This window comes from Dendrobates tinctorius, unplaced genomic scaffold (assembly GCF_039654945.1).
Source record: "Dendrobates tinctorius isolate UK_male_01 unplaced genomic scaffold, ASM3965494v1 ptg000047l, whole genome shotgun sequence".
NCBI lineage: Eukaryota > Metazoa > Chordata > Amphibia > Anura > Dendrobatidae > Dendrobates > Dendrobates tinctorius.
Window position 1 is genome coordinate 12,328,981 of NW_027361715.1, and position 18,731 is coordinate 12,347,711.

The following is an 18,731-nucleotide window of genomic DNA, read 5'->3' on the forward strand; positions in this document are numbered from 1 at the left end:
TTCTCCTACTGAGCATGCCCATGGGATGACCTCTCATTGGAGGTCGGAGGTCACATGCTCGGGTCCTGTTGCTGCTCCGATTGGACCACCAGGAAGGTCCCGGAAGGCTGCAACTATAAAAGGTTTGCATGGCCTTCTGGCCATGCGCTAATATAGAACAGGATTATAGACCATGTGGAGTGAGTGTTGTATGCATGTATGAATGTCTCAGGTGAATGACTCATTATGAAACCCCTACCCTTGGTACACATGTGTTGTGTTGTGTAGCCTAGCTTGTTAGTGCCCAGGCTGAGGAGCAAGTAGGAGACAGAGTCAGAGACTGGCATCAACGCCAAGTGGTGGCTTGGTCTGCACGCCACGGTGCACTTGGTTGACACTCCACGGTCACCAGCATCAATTAGTGGCATCTGCAGTTGCGACGCCACACGCTTAGTAGGTCTAGAGGGACTCTGATCCTGTATCGGGGCTGAGGTCTGTGACATTATACTGAGCGTTTACCTTGCCGAGCTCTGTGAGCTTTAACAGGCTCCGGCATTTATGTTCAACGGTAGTGCGGCTCTGTGAAGCAACAGAGTCCGCCCCTGTACACACCGGGTGACGTTAACCCGCATGTGTTCTTCTATTATACCGCCATATAGCGTCCGCCATTACTGAGCAGCAGTTTACCACCCCTGCATGGTGAACCCCGGGCTGCAAACGCACCTTATTACCATCTTTTATTATTTGGTGCGTTCCGACAGCCCTAACAGGGTGTGTATTATTACCTCTTGTAAATGAAACTGCAGACCACATACTGCCTCTTGACATGGCAGGCCAAGACCCGACAAAGTAAAGATGAATTAGAGACACATAAGTAAGAATATAAACTTTACTAGACTTACTGGTAAAATATATGTACTTTCAGTGCAGGAACGGCACTTACGCAATATATCTTCTGCTTGATTCAGAGGTATAAATGTGGCGGCACATTTCTGATAATAAAAGTTGTTATACTTCACCCCGAAATCTGTTTTGAAATATCCTGACAAGGCCAATTATTTCAATTCTGACCACTGTCACTTTATAAGGTAATAACACTGGAACACTTCAATAGATCAGACTGATTCTGAGGTTTTTTTGTGACATATTGTACTTAATGATAATGGTAACATCTCTTCGATATGACTTGTTTATTTGTGAAATAACTGAAAATTTTGCAATTTACAAACTTTTAATTTTTATGCCCTTAAATCAGAGTCATATCACACAAAATAGTTAAGAAATAACATTTCCCACATGTCTTTTTTTATATCAGCACAATTTTTGAATTTTTTTTGTTTGGAAGTTAGAAGGGTTAAAAGTTGACCAGCAATTTCTCACTTTTAAAATAAAATTTACAAAACCATTTTTTTAGGGACCATCTCACATCTGAAGTGACTTTTAGGGGTCTATATGACAGAAAATACCCAAAAGTGACACCATTCTAAAAACTGCACCCCTCAAGGTGCTCAAAACTACAAGAAGTTTATTAACCATTTAGGTGCTTCATAGGAATTAATTGACTGTGGAAGGAAATAATAAACATTGACATTTCACAAAAATTTTCTTTTACACCCAATTTTTTTTACTTTCACAAAGGTAACAGGAGAAAATGGACCATACAATTTGTGCAATTTCTCCTGATCACAACAATAACCCATATGTGGGGGAAAACCACTGTTTGGGCGCTCTAAAGGGAAGGAGCTCCATTTTTTTTTTTTTTAAAACAAAGTTTGCTGGAATAATCGTGTTTGGAAAGCCCCTGATGTGCCTAAGCAGTGGAATCCCGGCACAAGTGACCCCATTTTGGAAACTAAACTCTTCAGGAATCTTATCTAGACGTGTGGTGAGCACCTTGAATCCCCAGGTGCTTCATAGAAGTTTATATCGTTGAGTTGTGAAAAAAAAAATCACATTTTTTCAAATTTTTCCCACAAAAATGTTTTTTAGCCCCAAAGTTTGCATTTTCAGAAGGGTAACAGGAGAAAAATTTTAGAGGCATAGAAAAAGTACACAAACCTGACAGGAGGAAATTTCAGAATAAGGTTTCTTAAGAGAGAATCCTTCTGGATTTTTATACTCAATACCAGATTTCCCTCAGACGTTAATATTAGACAGGATGTTATTTTACTGTACAATTAAAAGACAGAAATGGAGAATTAAGAGGTAGCAAATTTTATTCATTTTTGATAATTTTTTTTCTGAATATTACTACATACTGTATGCCTCGCTGGATTTCCAATCCCTTTCGTACTGAATACAGGATAAAATGGACCCCACAATTTGTTGTGCGATTTCTCCTGAGTTCACCCCATATGTGGTCAAAACTACTTTGAGGCACAGTGCAAATCTCAGAAGGGAAGAGACTCCATATTGGAGTTCAGCTTTTGCTGGACTGGTTTGACAGTGCCATGTCACGTTGGCAGAGCCCCTGAGGTGCCAGAACAGCAGAACCCTACATAAATGACCCTATTTTACAAAATACACCTCTTAGTGAATTAATTTAGGGGGTGCAGGGATTTTATTGACACCACAGGTATGTCATAGAATTTCATACCATTGGACAGTGAAGAAAACATAACTACATTTTTACCACAAGGATTGTGTGTTAACCGCAGATTTTAGATTTTCAACATTTGTTCCACAATATCTACTGAAGGTGGAAATACCCCATGATTGGCTGTACAGTACTGCCTAGTCATACGGAGAGACTCGGGAGGGAAAGAGCACGATTTGCCTCCTGGAGCTCAGATTTTCCTAGAATAGTTTGCGGACTCCGTATACAGAGCCCCTAAGTGCTAGAAAAGCAGCATCCCCCTCAAGTGACCCCATTTTGGAAATTATACCCCTTTGGGAATTTATCTACAGGTGTAGTGATTTTTACTCCATGGGTGTTTTCCGGTAACAAGTAGCAGTGGATTTTGCTGAGTGAAAATTGCTAATCTGCTATTGTAGAGCCCGTACATTGTAGTGCCTAGTATGTTGTAGTCACCAGTACGCTATGCTCAGCTCGTGCTTCTTGAGACAGGCATCCATAAAGTAGTTGGGCTCTCATTGTTACAGAAATGCCAAATATTTGGACACTGTCCCGGACGTGGTTTGCGGAACCACTGTTCCACGGACGATGGAGAGCCTGGAGGGGTGTGACTCAGCAAACACCTGACTGTTTACTAGAGTATCTGATGGTGAAGATAGACTTGGCTCCTGATGAACCCCAGGTACCACTCCAGGACAGACCAATGGATGCGCAGCAGCAGCACTAAGAGGACAGACTGGAGGGAGCAGCTGGAAGAGTTTGCATCAGAGTGCAGCAGACAGTTCACATCAGAGTGCAGCAGGCAGTGTTTGTATCAGCGTGCAGCAGGAAGTGTTTGCACCTGAGTTCAGCAGGCAGGATCTGCACCAGAATACAGCAGGCAGGACTTGCACCAGAGTGCAGCAGGCAGGATTTGCACCAGAGTGCAGCAGGCATCGACTGGTATGCAACCTTACACAACTTAGACTGCAAAACAGGAAGGTTGCTTAGGCACCTCCCCAGTGGAGAGGAAGCAATATATACATAATGCCTCTCAACCATTGGCTGGGGAGGAAATAATAAATGCCCTTTAAGAGGGCAGGAGTGCATGCACATGCCCCAAGGACACAGCTGGAAGTGCTGCTGGGAGCATGCAGAGCATGAGAAAGGGAGGAACCAACCGCAGCATGGGTGATTGAAGTGAAACGTTGGAGACCCTGCCTGTCAGAGCAGGCATCTGACGTGGTGCTAACAGACTAAATGTGGTTTAGATACACTCGGTTCAGAAGGGGGGGGCATTTGAATTTGAGAGTGGAAAATTCACTGGATTTCCTTTGGGGAGTGAGGTGCTACAACGCTTTTCCAGAGCCTCTGTACTACCAGTAATGTGGAAGCCCCCTATATTTCCGTTAACAGATAACGGACCTGAGTGGGGACCTGCTTTTTCATGGATTAAGTTGAAGTTTTTATTGGGAGCATTTTACATAACATTTAAGATCACATTTATCCAGCGCTCTACGCTGAGCACTTACTTTGGGGTTTCCATCTAAATTTCTGAGTGACATGACAAATGAAACCCCTGATGGATCCATTCACTATAATGATGCTGCAGAGTTATTCTGAACTCCATATGGCCTCTGTTCAGTGGTGTCCTTCTTTTCAGAAGTGCACAAAACTGGTCGACCGCACTTTTATGCTCGCTTAAAAAAAAAGACACCGCCGGATTAAAGGCCAGATGGTGCCCACAGTGCCTACATTTGCCTCAGTATAGGAAATCTTCCACCAGGGGCTCCGTCTGAATAATTTATTTCAGAGAATTACACAGAAACCCCGGTGTAAGTGCTCAGCATAGAGTGCAGGATAACCAGGGGCAGACATACCACATGTGCAGCCGATGCTGCTGCATCGGGGCCTGGAGATGAAGGGCGGGCCCCTGCAGGGCGGCTAATGCTGAGGGCAATCTGGCCTGATTCTCTGGCCCTGAGGAGGCCTTGGCCAGATTGCCCTCATGTGCAACGGGCAAGGAGCGATCCCTGCAGCCTACCGGAGAAAATGGCTCTGCTGCCTGCCCACGCTTCCTGTTTAACACATCCACATGGTTGGATGATGTCAACATTGAGAACGCACCTGTGTCAGAGAGAAACCTGCCGGCAACAATGATGCAGGGGAACGTGCAGAGAGCTGAGAGGTGAGCCGGGGGGGCGAGTATATATGGAGAGGGCAAGTATGGAGGTGGTGGGGGGAGAAGAGAACAATGATGGAGGTGGTGGAGAGGGCAATGATGTGGGGAAAACAATGATGGAGGTGGTGGAGAGGGCGGTGATGGGGGAGAACAATGATGGAGGTGGTGAGGAAGAACAATGATGGAGGTGGTGGGGGAGAGCAATGATGGAGGTGGCAAGAGAGAACACTGATGAAGATGATGGGGGAGAACAATGATGGAGGTGATGAGATGGCAATGATGGATGTGGTGAGGGAGAACAATGATGGAGGTGGTGGAGAGTGCAATGATGGAGGTGGTGGGGGAGAGGGCAATGATGAAGTTGGTGGGGAAAGGGCAATGATGGGGGTGGTGGGGGAGAAAAATGATTGGGATGGTAGAGAGAGTAATGATGGAGGTGAGGCAGAGGGCAATGGTGGAGGTGGTGGGGGAGAACAATGATTTGAGTGGTGGAGAGGGCAATGATGGAGGTGGTGGGGGAGAACAATGATTGGATGATGGAGAAGGCAATGATGGTGGTGGGGAGGGCAATGATGAAGGTGGTGGAGAGGACATTGATGGGATGCGGGGGGAGAAGGACAATGAGGGACGTGGGGGATTGGGATGGGGGAGAGGCGGACTTATAATGGACTTATGAACAAGGGAAGGAGGACGTTAGATATGGATGTAAAATGAAGGGTGGTGGAGGAGAGTGCTAAGCTATTGATGGTGTCCTCCATCTCACAATTCATTGTGATGCTATTGAGGACTTAAAATATTTTGGGGAGTGGGAGAGAGACGATAAGGTGCATAGGACACTTTATAATGAAAGGTAGGAGAAGACTGTCAGGGACTTGTAACGATTTCAGAGATGGCGGAGGATGCTCAGGGGGTCATACATACCATGATAGGGATGAAGGGGCCATGCATACCATGATAGGGATGAGGGGGCCATGCATACCAGGATAAGGATGAGGGGGCCATGCATTCCAGTATAGGCATAGGGGGGCATGCATACCAGGATATGGATGGGGGGACCATGCAGACCAATATAGGGATGAGGGGGCCATGTATACTAAGATAGGGCTGAGAGGGCCATGCATACCAGGATAGGGATGAGGGGACGATATATATCAGGATGGGGATGAGGGGGCCATGCATAGCAGTATAGGGATGAGAGGACAATATATACCAGGATGGGGATGAAGGGACAATATATACCTGGATGGGGATGAGGGGACAATATATACCAGGATGGGGATGAGGGGACAATATATATCTGGATGGGGATGAGGGGGCCGTGCCTACCAGGGTAGGGATGAGGGGGACATGCATACCAGGGTAGGGATGAGGGGGCCATTCATACCAGGATAGGGATAAAGGGGCCAGGTATACCAGGATAGGGATGAGGGGACAATATACTATATACCAGGATGGGGATGAGGGGGCCGTGCCTGCCAGGGTAGAGATGAGGGGACCATGCATGCAAGGATGGGGATGAGGGGGCCATGTATACCAGGATAGGGATGAGGGGACCATGTGTTCCAGGATAGGGATGAGGGGGCGAGGCATACCAGGATGGGGATGAGTGGACCATATATACCAATATAGGAGATATTAGTACAGAATTGACACATTTTTTTGCTTCAATTTGTTTTTCTGATTTCATCCTGTAAAACCTAGGTGCGTCTTATGGTCTGGTGTGTCTCATAGTGTGAAAAATACAGTACTGTAAGGCTGTGTTCACACACAGCGTTTTTTTAGCGGTTTTTACTGCGGTTTTCACTATAAAACCGCTAAAAATAAGCGTCCCAGTCATTTCTATGCATTTTGCACTTTTTGTGCACATTGATGCGTTTTTTACCGCGAAAAAACCGCATCGCGGTAAAACCCGCAGCATGCTAATTAATTTTGCGGATTTTTCCACGGTTTTGGCTTCTTCCATGAGGTTTGAAACCGCTGCGGAAAAAAACATAAAAAACGCATCAAAACCCCCGCGGAAAAATAGGTGCGGTTTCTGGGAAGGGATTCAGGATTTTGAGCAGAAATTTTCTGCAACGTGTGTACTTAGCCTAATAGTTGCTCAATAATTCTGCACACATTGACATTCCCCTAAGGCTAGCTTCACACTTGCGTTTGGCAGGGCTGCCCATTGCCGCACCTCTTCCTTCAGCTCCGCCTACGTCTGCATGCGTCCTGCGTACCCTATCTTTAACATTGGGTTCACAGGCCATGCAGATGTATGCTGACGCATCCGCATGCGTCGTTTTGACGCGCCCGCTGACCGCAACAAAATGCTTATTGCGTTCGGCACAGCTCGGCGCAGCGTCAGCATACATCCGCATGGCCTGCGTACCCAATGTTAAATATAGGGTACGCAGGATGAATGCAGACTTGGTGGAGCTGAAGGAAGAGGTGCGGCAGTGGGTGGGGCTTAACGGAGGAAGAAAGAAGGAAGTAGGCTGCCGTCCGCCGCGCTACACAATGCTAGTGTAATACTAGCCTTAGGCTGGTTTCACACTAGCGTTTTGTAGCGCTGCGCTTCATGCGCGTCCATGCACATGCGTCCTGCGCCCCTATCTTTAACATGGGGGCTCATGGTCTAGCATATGCACGTGTTCGTATGCGTTTTCATGCGCATGCATTTTTTATAGTGTGCGCCTAGGCGCGCCGGACGCAACCTGTTGCATTTTTGGTTTGTCCGACCTGTCTAAAAAAAACCACATACGCATGTTTGCGCATGGAATGCGCAAAAAATCACATTACAGTCTATGGGAATGCAGGCGTGCGCATGGATATGCGCACGCCTGCCTTTAAAATTGCATGTGTTTTAAGAGTTAACATGGCTAGAAACTGGCTAAAACGCATGCGCCTAAAAAAAGCAAAAGCATACAAAATGCAGTATGCATTTTTTGCATGCGATTCTATTGCGCACGAAGCGCAGCGCTAAAAAACGCTTGTGTGAAACTAGCCTTAGAAAGTCAAAACCTCGCTTTAACTTTCTAAAATAATCAGGTTTATTAACCTTTTGGGTTGACCAACAGTGCTGTAGTTGTTCAATATTAAAGTTAAAATTACAAATAGTGATGGAAGTTCAGGTTTTGGTACCTGACCTGGACTTTATTCCAAAGTTTGGTTCAAGTACCAGAACTGTACCCGAACTTGAACCCAAAACCCGTTGAAATCAATGGGGACAGGAACTTTTGAGCTACATAATTCTCTCTACCCTCCTGGACTTCAACCGGCTTCCGGGAGAAGTCCGTGTTCGGCATTTAGCACCGGTACAAACTCTGAACTTTTAAGTTCGGGATTGCTTATATCTAATTGCAAATTACACTGCTCAAAAAAATAAAGGAAACACTTAAACAACACGATATAACTCCAAGTCAATTACACTTCTGTGAAATCAACCTGTCCTGTTGTGGGAAGAAGGGCCCCTGTGGCGCCCCCAGGAGTAAGGTCGCCACAGTGGCTTTGCCTTCCTCCAGGGAGGGTAATGCCAGGCTTGGAGGCAATGACGGGTCTCTCTCGCAGTCAATCTATGCATGCAACACAGTTCCACTCCAGGCCAGCAGGGGGAGCTCTGAACCAGAATTCAGGGGAGGAGTGCTCTCTGAGGGCCAAGGGGAGGGAGTGGTTAGTTAGTCTGCGGAGGGTGAAGTGTGCAGACGTGTGGAAGGAGCGCTGAGATAGAGCTGAGAGGAAGAGCTCATCTCCCGTAAGAGCGCATGAACTGGAGCCTGGTCTCCACGGCTGTATGGACACTGATGGTCCTACAGCAGACACCAGAGGAGTAGAAGGCTGTAAATGCAATACTCCCATCTAAGACTTGAGGGCACCACAGCAACACGAATAGTGAGCCAGGACTTAGGAGTGAGGAGTCCCTGCAACAGGCTACAGTTGTCTGCCGTACAAGTAGAGTTCTTGGGAACATCTGACAGGAGGAACTTCAGTGTAACTCAGGACTGGAGATCCCTCAAGTAAGCGCTAGGAAGGAGACTGCACAGCCCATCTGCTGAGAGAGAATCCCAGAGTTGCTTCCAGGATAGCCTGCTCCGGTACCATCTGTAATCAGGACCCTGGACTGCATTTGTCAAGTAAAGGTACAGAAATTGCTCCCCGCCGTGTCTTGTCTGCTTCCTATCTTTCCGGCACCGCTACATCCCCGTGCCAACCACATCTACACTGCCCTGGGACTACAGCTTCACCTGTGGGGAGCTTTTACATCTTTGCTGCACCATACTATCAGTCCCTGCGGATCTGCATGCAGCATCGGCTTAACACCTCCCTTGCCGAGCACCACAGGTGGCGTCATGAACTATTCATCTAACTACATTCCACCATTCACATTTTCCTATTACTTGGGCGCCCAGGGCCACGGTCCGGGTCACTGCTGCTGTGACACATCCAACTGATACCGGTGCGGTACTGAGCACCCCACAGCCCTGGGAGGGCGACCCACCCGACCCACCCCCGCCGCGTGTCCGGGCCGGAACCAAGGGGACTGTCCCTAGGTTCCAGGGGAAACTGTTCCCAGGGGACAGTTCAGGGACGGACCGTTGAGATGGACAGATGGGCTGGGGGAGGAGCCAGTATAAAAGGGGCGGGGAACGCTAGTCACCGTGAGTCAGCAGACTGGGACAGAAGCAGCAGGAGACTGTGGGAGCGACTGAGAACCAGAGCGACTTATCAGAGCCAGGAGAGACGTTCCTCGGGGACATCAGAGGGACAGCTGAGGCCTGCCCACGATCGCTCGTGGCCGTTGCCACCTCGCTCTGGCCCGCGGCTGCAGCTTGTCTCCCGCCACCCGTGGCTGCCCTGCTCCTACCCGCGGCTGCAGCAAGTCCAGTGCCGCCGGCGGCCACCACTGTCCCGCTCCGGTCTGCGGCAAGGGCGGGGCCGTTGCTCGCTGCGGATTCCCCGTCGCAGCTGGTAGCTGCGCAGCTGGCCTGCCCCTCACCACCCCACATCGCTGCCGCTTGCCCCAGTCCGGGGGCTGCGGCCCATCCGTCCAAGGACTCCTCCAGGGCCTGTGGTGCTCCAGTGTCATCGGAGCGCCGCAGCGCTCGAAGACTTCGTTAACGCTTCAGCAACTGGGCCCAGTGACTGCTACGCCGAAAGACCACCATCCCGAACGGCGAGGGACGTCTGGATGGCTAAGTTGACTATATAATTAAGGACCCGTAGTCGGCCATACTGCGGCCCTATAGTGACCGGCTCTTGCCGGACGTAGTCGTGTTCTACCCCGTATGTGTTTGCTTGTATATAGCCCTTGCGAGGGCAATTCTTGTTACCCCTTTGGTTGGCTGGCTACAACTGAGGACAGTTACCTCTAGGCCTATAAACGTTAATACTAAAAGCACTAAACCGTCTCGCACCTCGTCACTGCGTACCTGCGAGTACCCCACAGTTATGAAGCAACACCGATTGTGAATCAATTTTTCCTGCTATTGTGCAAATGGAACAGACAACAGGTAGAAATGATCGGCAATTAGGAAGACACCCCCTATAAAGGGTTCTGCAGGTGGGGACCACAGACCATTTCTCTTTTCTCATCCTTTTTGACTGTTGCTTTGGTCACTTTTGCATTTTGTCATTGCTCCCATCCTTAGAGGTACTGTACAGTAGCATGAGGCAGTGTCTACAACTCACAGAAGTTGCTCAGGTAGTGTAGCTTATCCAGGATGGCACATTAATGCAAGCTGTGTCCATCAGCGTAGTGTCCAGAGGATGGAGGCGCTACCAGGAGACAGGCCAGTACACCAGGAGACATGGAGGGGGCCGTAGGAGGGCAAAAACTCAGCATCAGGACCACTACCTCTGCCTTTGTGTATGGAGGAACAGGAGGAGCACTGCCAGAGCCCTGCAAAATCACCTCCAGTAGGCCACAAATATGCATGTGTCTGCACGAACGGTTAGAAACTGACTCCATGAGGATGACCTGAGCGCCCGACGCCCACAGATGGGGGTTGTGCTGACAGCCCAACACCATGCAGGACACTTGGCATTTGCCAGAGAACACCAGGATTGGCAAATTCGCCACTGGCGCCCTGTGCTCTTCACAGATGAAAGCAGATTCACACTGAGCACATGTGACAGACGTGACAGAGTCTGGAGATATGTGGTGAGCAATCTGCTGCCTGCAACATACTTCAGCATGACCAGATTGGCAGTGGGTCAGTAATGGTGTGGGGTGGCATTTCTTTGGAGGGCCGCACAGCCCTCCATATGCTCACCAGAGGTAGCTTGACTGCCATTAGGTACCGAGATGAGATCCTCAGACCCCTTGTGAGACCATATGCTGGTGCGGTGGGCCCTGGGTTCCTGCTAATGCAAGACAATGCCAGACCTCATGTGTCTGGAGTGTGTCAGCAGTTCCTACAAGATGAAGGCATTGAAGCTATGGACTGGCCTGCCCGTTCCCCAGACCTGAATCTGATTGAGCACATCTGGGACAGAATGTCTTGCTCCATCCACCAATGTCATGTTGCATCACAGACTATCCAGGAGCTGATGGATGCTTTAGTCCAGGTCTGGGAGGAGATCCCTCAGGAGAACATCTGCAAGCTCATCAAGAGCATGCCCAGGCGTTGTAGGGAGGTCATACAGGCACGTGAAGGCCACACACAATACTGAGCATCATTTTGACTTGTTTCCACTTTCATTTTGGGGGTCTCTCCAAATCCAGGCCTCCATTGGTTCAAGAATTTGATTTCCATTGATGATTTTGTGTAATTATGTTGACAGCACATTCAACTTTGTACAGAACAAAGTATTCAATGAGAATATTTCATTCATTTAGATCTAGGATGTGTTATTTGAGTGTTCCCTTTATTCTTTTGAGCAGTGTATTTAACAATTGTTCAGAAATGTGTAATGCATTTGAAAGGTTCAGAACGTAACTATGTACACTTTGAATAAATGCATATACAGCGCTGGGAGAGTAGTGCGGTGTCCACCGCTATACCGGAAAAGCGCCTGTCTAGCAAAGCGGTGGCTGCCACACTACTTTCCCAATGCTGTATATGCAGTTATTCTAAAATCTAGCTGTAGATTGATGAAAGTTGAAGCATAAACCGAAACGTTTCTTTTATTTTATGGATTGTTTCACAAATAAATTATCGCCCTTTTGAATCACATTTGAGTGCTAAGTTTACAAATACTGATTATTGGGATAGGAACCTACTTGTGCAGCAACTTACCGGAAGTGCCGGGATTTGCCTTTCTATTTCAAGGTATTTCAGTGACTATGGTGGGTTTTTCATACTTTAAAGGGGTTGTCTAGGGATATAATAAAAGTCTGCAGTCACATAAAGTGACAGCAGACTTGTAAATCCTCACATCGAGCCCAGTATGCGCTATCAGGATTCTCCACTACCGGCAGCAAGACAAGGCTGCCATGTGACCACAGGTATATGATATGCATACAGCCAGCCACATTCCAACTAGACTTGCATGGCCTTGTTCATTACAAGTATATTATATACCTGCGATCACATGACTGCCTGGGATTGGAGAATCCTGACAGTGCATGCTGTGCGCTATGTGAGGATTCACAAGTCTTCAGTTACATAGAGTGACTGCAAACTTTTGTGATAAACCTTTAACAGACTTGAACCAACAATTTTGTTCACTTGTGTATACAGCAGCTTATGATTAGAGTTATACTAAAAGAAATATTTAAATGCCACCAGATTTACCACCAGCCTGTGACTGACAGCAACGCATCCAAAACAAGTCTTTCCACTTTATAAAAAGGTTTTGCATTCTTTTTCCGTTTTCAGTGTTACTACAGTGTTCCCTCCCGCAAACATGTTCTACCGCATCGGGAACCTGTGATCCTGGTGGAGTGCTAAAGTCATCCTGGATTCAAGGTGCAGCATGTCCCCCCATCTTGTGCTTCTACTGCTGCCGGTGATTGTATTCGGTAAGCTATGACACATAATTATCATTATGGAGTCGTCTCCGGATCCTTCCTGACCATATTCAACGTTCTATTGAGAATGCAGACAGCGATGTCAATTCTTTACTCATGTGTATTTGGTGACCTCTGTGGAATCTGCTAATATTATTCCCTATACACAGTGAGGGAAATAAGTATTTGATCCCTTGCTGATTTTGTAAGTTTGCCCACTGTCAAAGACATGAACAGTCTATAATTTTAAGGGTAGGTTAATTTTAACATTGAGAGACAGGATACTTAAAATAAAATCCAGAAAATCACATTGTATAAATTATATAAATGTATTTGCATTTTGCAGCATAATCGCATGGTTAATGTGCAGTTAATCTCTTTTGCAGATTTACTTGAGCGATGAAAAAAAAAAAGTCATTTTGAAAAAGGCGCCCGGGGCGCCTGTGCAATAGCAGCTATCGGTTTGTATAGACATCTGATAGCTGCTGTTGCATAGGCGCCGACGGCGCCATCTTGCTGGAGAAGAAAAAAAAGTCCTCCTCCAAGATGGCGTCACTCGCGCCTGTGTATTAGCAGCTATCGAGTCTCTATACAAACCGATAGCTGCTACTGCGCAGGCGCCCCGGGCGCCATTTTCGAAATTACTTTTTTCATTGCTCAAGTAAATCTGCAAAAGGGATTTAGTGCACAGTAACCATGCAATTATGCTGCAGCGCAGGTGCCACGGCCAGCACCTGCCTGCAAAAGCATTCTTTTTATTCAGTATGTCATGCTAATCTACGAGTGACCCGTAGAAGCGCAATTGCGTGACATGACAGTCGTCATCCTCACACTCCTTGTTCCACCCTCCCGCTGAAGATGTTTTAAGATGTGAAATATATATGGGTTTGAGAACAGTTTACTTTAGTCTGACACTTCGGTGCCGGAACCCTCTGATTAGTACCTAGTAGCATCCCCTTATGAAAGCATTACAGCTTGTAAATGTTTTTCGTAGCCAGCCATTTGCCTCTATAGCAATCCTACAAGCAGCTCTCACTGAAATTTTGCTTGGTTTTCCAGACCTTATCTTGACCTTCACTGTTCCTATTAACTTTAATTTCTTAATTACATTTTGAACTGAGAAAAGAGCAACTTGAAAACTCTTTGATATCTTCCTATGTCCATCTCCTGCTTTGTGGACCGTTTTCATTTTCAGAGTGCTAGGCAGCTGCTTAGCAGAATCCATGTCTGCTGTTTTTTGGAACAAGGTTAGAGGAGGCTGGGTTTTTATAAAGCTGGGAAATCTGTATCACCTGGCCTTTCCTAATGATGATAGTGAACAAGCCATAACCCTAACAGGCTAATTAATTAATTAACGTCTGAATCCTTGGTCAAAGTAATCTGACCACAAATCTCCAAGGCTTCCCAAATTTTGGCATCGGCTCGTTATCCTTTTTGGAATTTTAAAAATGAAAAAAATGATAATATATATCATTGCTATAATAAAGGGTTTTGATTTTGAGAGCAAAAAGCAGCATTTTGCACTTTTTGTGTATCACTTTGCACTACTGGTGCCCCATGTGGGGTAGGGCTGCCCTGTTGGATGAAGCTGTAGCCAGCTGTGTTAACTATTGGTTTGAACTCTCCTGTTACAATCAAAGCATCCCAAAGACAGAGAATCCCATTCAGTTGTAGAAACATTAAAGGAACCTGATATTGTACCGATGCCACCCCCATGACTGGAAGTCAAATGTTGCCAGGGGGAATAAAGTTTATTTCCTCCCATCAGTGGAGCTCTAAGTGCAGGCGCCAGGCAGGTTCAGAACGCTATAAACCTGCAGATTAACCTCATATTTGTAGGTTAATAGCGTTTTTCACGTGACAGGTTCCTTTTAATGATAGATTTAAAACTCTTAACAAAAAGTTGGTTTGAACCCTGTTGTAACAGATCAGCTACAAATACAATTTTACTATAAACCAGAATTGATTAATCTGCCTCATTTTTGATGGTATAACCCTGCGCTTCCAGGTGACTAGCTCTACAATGCTATTATGACTTAGTGCAGGCATGTGATATATAATACTATCTATTCTTTAGCAGCTTCGTAAAAATTTATTCACGCCTGTGTTTAAAGCCACCTTTGGAGGTTTCGTTATAGTCACCGTCATGGACACCCTAATGGAAATCCATTATAGTCAATTGGATCCATCGATGCTGTTGGTGTCCATCATGAGTCAGATCTGTCTCCTGTATAAATGACATTTTTCTTGTTCCCATAACAGAACAGAAAATACTTAATTCCTAATGCTTGTGTGAACCTGGTGTTCAGACTTCTGTTCCTAATGCTTGTGTGAACCTGGTGTTCAGACTTCTGTTCCTAATGCTTGTGTGAACCTGGTGTTCAGACTTCTGTTCCTAATGCTTGTGTGAACATGGTGTTCAGACTTCTGTTCCTAATGCTTGCGTGAACATGGTGTTCAGACTTCTGTTTGCCTTACTACTCTTCTTTTTAGGGCAGAGACACACTGGCGAATTTTTCGTCCAAGAATGGGATCATAAAACTTGCCCTGGCCGGCACCTCTCCTGACCTGAACTTGACAGCTGCATAGTAATCCATCACGCTGTCAAGCTCAGGTCAGGAGAGGTGCCAGCCAGGGCAAGTTTTACGATCCGATTCTCGGGCGAAAAATTCGCTAGTGTGTCTCTTCCCTTAATATCAAAATGTCAATTCTTGACTTTCAGTTTCTCTCCATGAATTTCTTTTCCAGCTTTGACATAAACTGTACACCAAGCGACACCTAGGTAACCTCATTCTAGGATTCTAGTGGCCTAAAGGTAAATGTTAGGTGTGCAACAAGTATTACCTGTTATCTCTGTAGAACTGGCCATGGTTGCATGCTAAAGGGTTTTCTGAGCTGAAAAGAAAAGTTTGTAGTCACTCTATGTATACCGGTATCGCCCGTGAGAGTGGACAATCTTGTGACTACATGTAAGCAGTTTACATAGTTTTGATCATACGCCAACTATATTCTTTTCCGGACAGTCTCGTCAGCACATGACCACAACCATGGGAATCAGGACAGTGTGCCCATCACATACTGTCACTTTTCAGTGTAGAGTGACGGCATGATGCTTTACTATGTGGACCATAGCCTCCAGTTCTCCTGGTAGGAAGCATCCTACAATCAGGACCTCCAATGGTCATACCTTTATGTGAATATGTCATAAACGTTTTCGGTTGGAGAAGAAAGTCATTATGCATCATGTTGGGGCTCTGTGCACATCATGTTTTTCAGGATTGTCAGAAGTAGAGAGAGGAGTTAGCCAAACAATACTTTGATAAGGTCGTAGACCTCCTAGCACACAACGTAGACAAAAAAGTGACTTTTTTGCATTTGCTGGGCTAAAATGCATTGGAATACCCCTTTTTGTACTGTACAGGACAGTGTAGTCTAACACTTTAATGTGACATATCCTTTACATGGCACAGGATACGTTTCTTAAGTTTGAATTTGCACATCCAGGTTTTATAGTTCGATTACAATGACAGGACCAGACGCGGATCTCCTGACCCCAACTAAAAGCCTCATATAGGCTTATGAGAGGGTTAGTTGGGGTCAAGATGCCTGCGATATGTCTAGGTGTTGGGGTCTGTACACAAACCGTGAGACACTAATTTCAACCACAGGGCAGGTGCAGACGAGCGTATTTTCGTTCTGACAAAACACCAGATCGCTCTCGAACCAATGTTAGTGTATGGGGCCGTGCACATGTCCAATTTTTTTTGCTGCATCCCCGAGTTTAATCTGATATTCGGATCGCACTCATCCATATAAGTCTATGGGTGCGTGGGAAACATCGGACTGCACGCGTATTACATCTGACATTGCTACTATACAGCTAATGATTTAATCAATGTCTAATGGGCTAAGATGCGAGTGTGGTAAAATAGCCAACACTTTTCCGGGTGCAGGTGGCACTTGACTTTGCTAACATAAACCTTATTATTTGAGTCATCGCAGTTGCACAAAACCAACCTTTAATTATATGAAGGCAAAGTCACTAGTGATTTGTGGCCAAATATCCATTTGTGATTTTTTTTTTTTTGTAGCAGTCACATCACGGTTGCAGGTGGTCATGGGAAGGAATGTTAGGCCTTGACAGTCAATAAGTGCTAAGCTGCGATGTAATACTGGGATCTTCTTGTCGCCGATAATCACAGTTTTTATATACTACATATTAAAATCCCTGGATTCACAATAGCACCTGGAGACAGATTTTTTTGTTGTTGTTGCAATTCTGTCACATGTTAATATATGCTGTAGGGTTTGCAGCTCTCTGGTAGCCGCTTGGATACGCAGAGGGTTTTTAGATCATAAAAGCATAAAGTTTATTGTCCTTCATAAACTTTACAACTCCAAAATGAAAACAGCCTTTCTTCAGCACAAATGAATTACAAAAGAGTCGTGTCTCTGGGTAAGGCAATGGAAATCAAATGGTCTTACCAACTTGGTATTACAGGTACCTCTCAGTCTCTAGCACAGACTATCCACCATTTACAGTCATTCTCTAGCTCCAACACAACACACACTCTGCTGAGCTAATCAAGATGCCTGTCATTAGGCCTGAAAGACCCAGTCTGCATTATGGGAACAATATTTCCCACCCAGGCTCTTTTGGTCGTTCCAAAATCCTGAACCTAAAATCCAGTCAAAATAAACAGTATCTTTGTAACACATACAGTACTTGCCATCCAGGACCTTACTGTAATATGCTGCTGCAGTGCAGTACAGCGCAACCTCCACCAGGGGAAGAGAGGTTGAACACACACAGCGTAGTAACACAGAGCAGCAGCACAGGTGTCACAGGTAACGAAAGAGTGGTCAGACTAGCCGAATTCAGCAACTGTCAGGAACAGAAGTACCAAGGGAGATAGCAAGTGCGTAGTCAGGGACGAGCAAGAAGTCAGGACCTACTGGGAGCGTGGTATCAAAAACGAAAGACGTAAGACGTAGTCAGGGTACAAGCCAGTTGGGAAGTGTGGTATCAGAAACGGAAAAACCAGAAGCAGAGTCCAGAGATCAAGCTGAGTCATACACAAGTCCAAATAATCAGGGGCAGAAGGAACATGAAAGGAATACAGGTCAGAGGCACTAGCTAGGAAGCTTGCAGTATAGCTGACCCTGGCCCGCAGGCTGCAGAGGACTGAAATAGCCCAGCCAGCTCCAGAGCGAGGCAGAGGGTATTAACCCCCGCATGACCAGTCCAAAGAGAAGACTGCAGAAAACAAACTCTCTACTGGATCATGACACTTACCTACTGCTTTCTTACAACACTAAGTGCAGCAGCTATCTGTGCTGTGATGGGTTTATTTGTGTCATCAATAATGTCAAATAGGTTATTTGTTAATCATCCTATTTAGAGCTAAGCTGTACTTCCAAAAGATTGGTTCCAGTGTCACCTTCACGTGGGCTTGTCTTCTGTTGTATCTTTGTAGCCCACTAACGTGTCTAAGCCTTGGCTCCCCAGAGGATCCTCTGGTGGTCTGGGAGGTCAGATGGGCCCTGATAAGTAGATGTTCTGACTTTTTTCAAGTATGTGTAAATTGCTTTGGCAAGCCAAGCACCGGGACCTCCTCTCATACAAGCCTTTTGACAATTGTATTGCTTGCCTCCTTAGCAGGTACTCTACTGATCTAAAGTCATAGGTGATGATTCATTATAGATCATAATCCAAAAAATATTCTGTGACTATAAAAATGCAACAGAAGTAGATACATGTTATTGTTAATCTATTGTCAATGATAAATACTATAAATAATCATTACATGATTCTCTCCAGATACAGGTCAATGCCAGTTTGCCTGTAGTTTCCAAAATGTACTGAAAACCTTAAACCTCTCAAGGGCCCCTAGTTTGCGTCCAGTGAAAGACTGGAGGAGCACATCCATCGTATACCTGGACCTGACATTATATACCATTGTGGACTTGGTGAGATGTATCTTATTATCTTATTATGCTATGTGCACACAGAGTTTTTTGGGTGTGCGGATTTTGTAGTGAAAACCGCAGAAAAATCCACAGTAATAAAGTCATGCGGTTTA

The 18,731-nt window shown here is 45.9% G+C and overlaps 1 protein-coding gene across 1 annotated transcript in view; it reads left to right on the top strand.

The window, feature by feature from the left end:
* Positions 1–12,599: 12,599 nt before the first annotated feature.
* The window catches only part of LOC141089718 (5-hydroxytryptamine receptor 3A-like), a 38,083-nt gene continuing 31,951 nt past the window's right edge, over positions 12,600–18,731 (top strand). The window contains exons 1-2 of the mRNA XM_073576219.1: positions 12,600–12,660; positions 18,470–18,618. Coding sequence (XP_073432320.1) covers positions 12,615–12,660; positions 18,470–18,618 — 195 coding nt within the window. The 5' untranslated portion in view covers positions 12,600–12,614. The remainder of the gene's footprint in view (positions 12,661–18,469; positions 18,619–18,731) is intronic.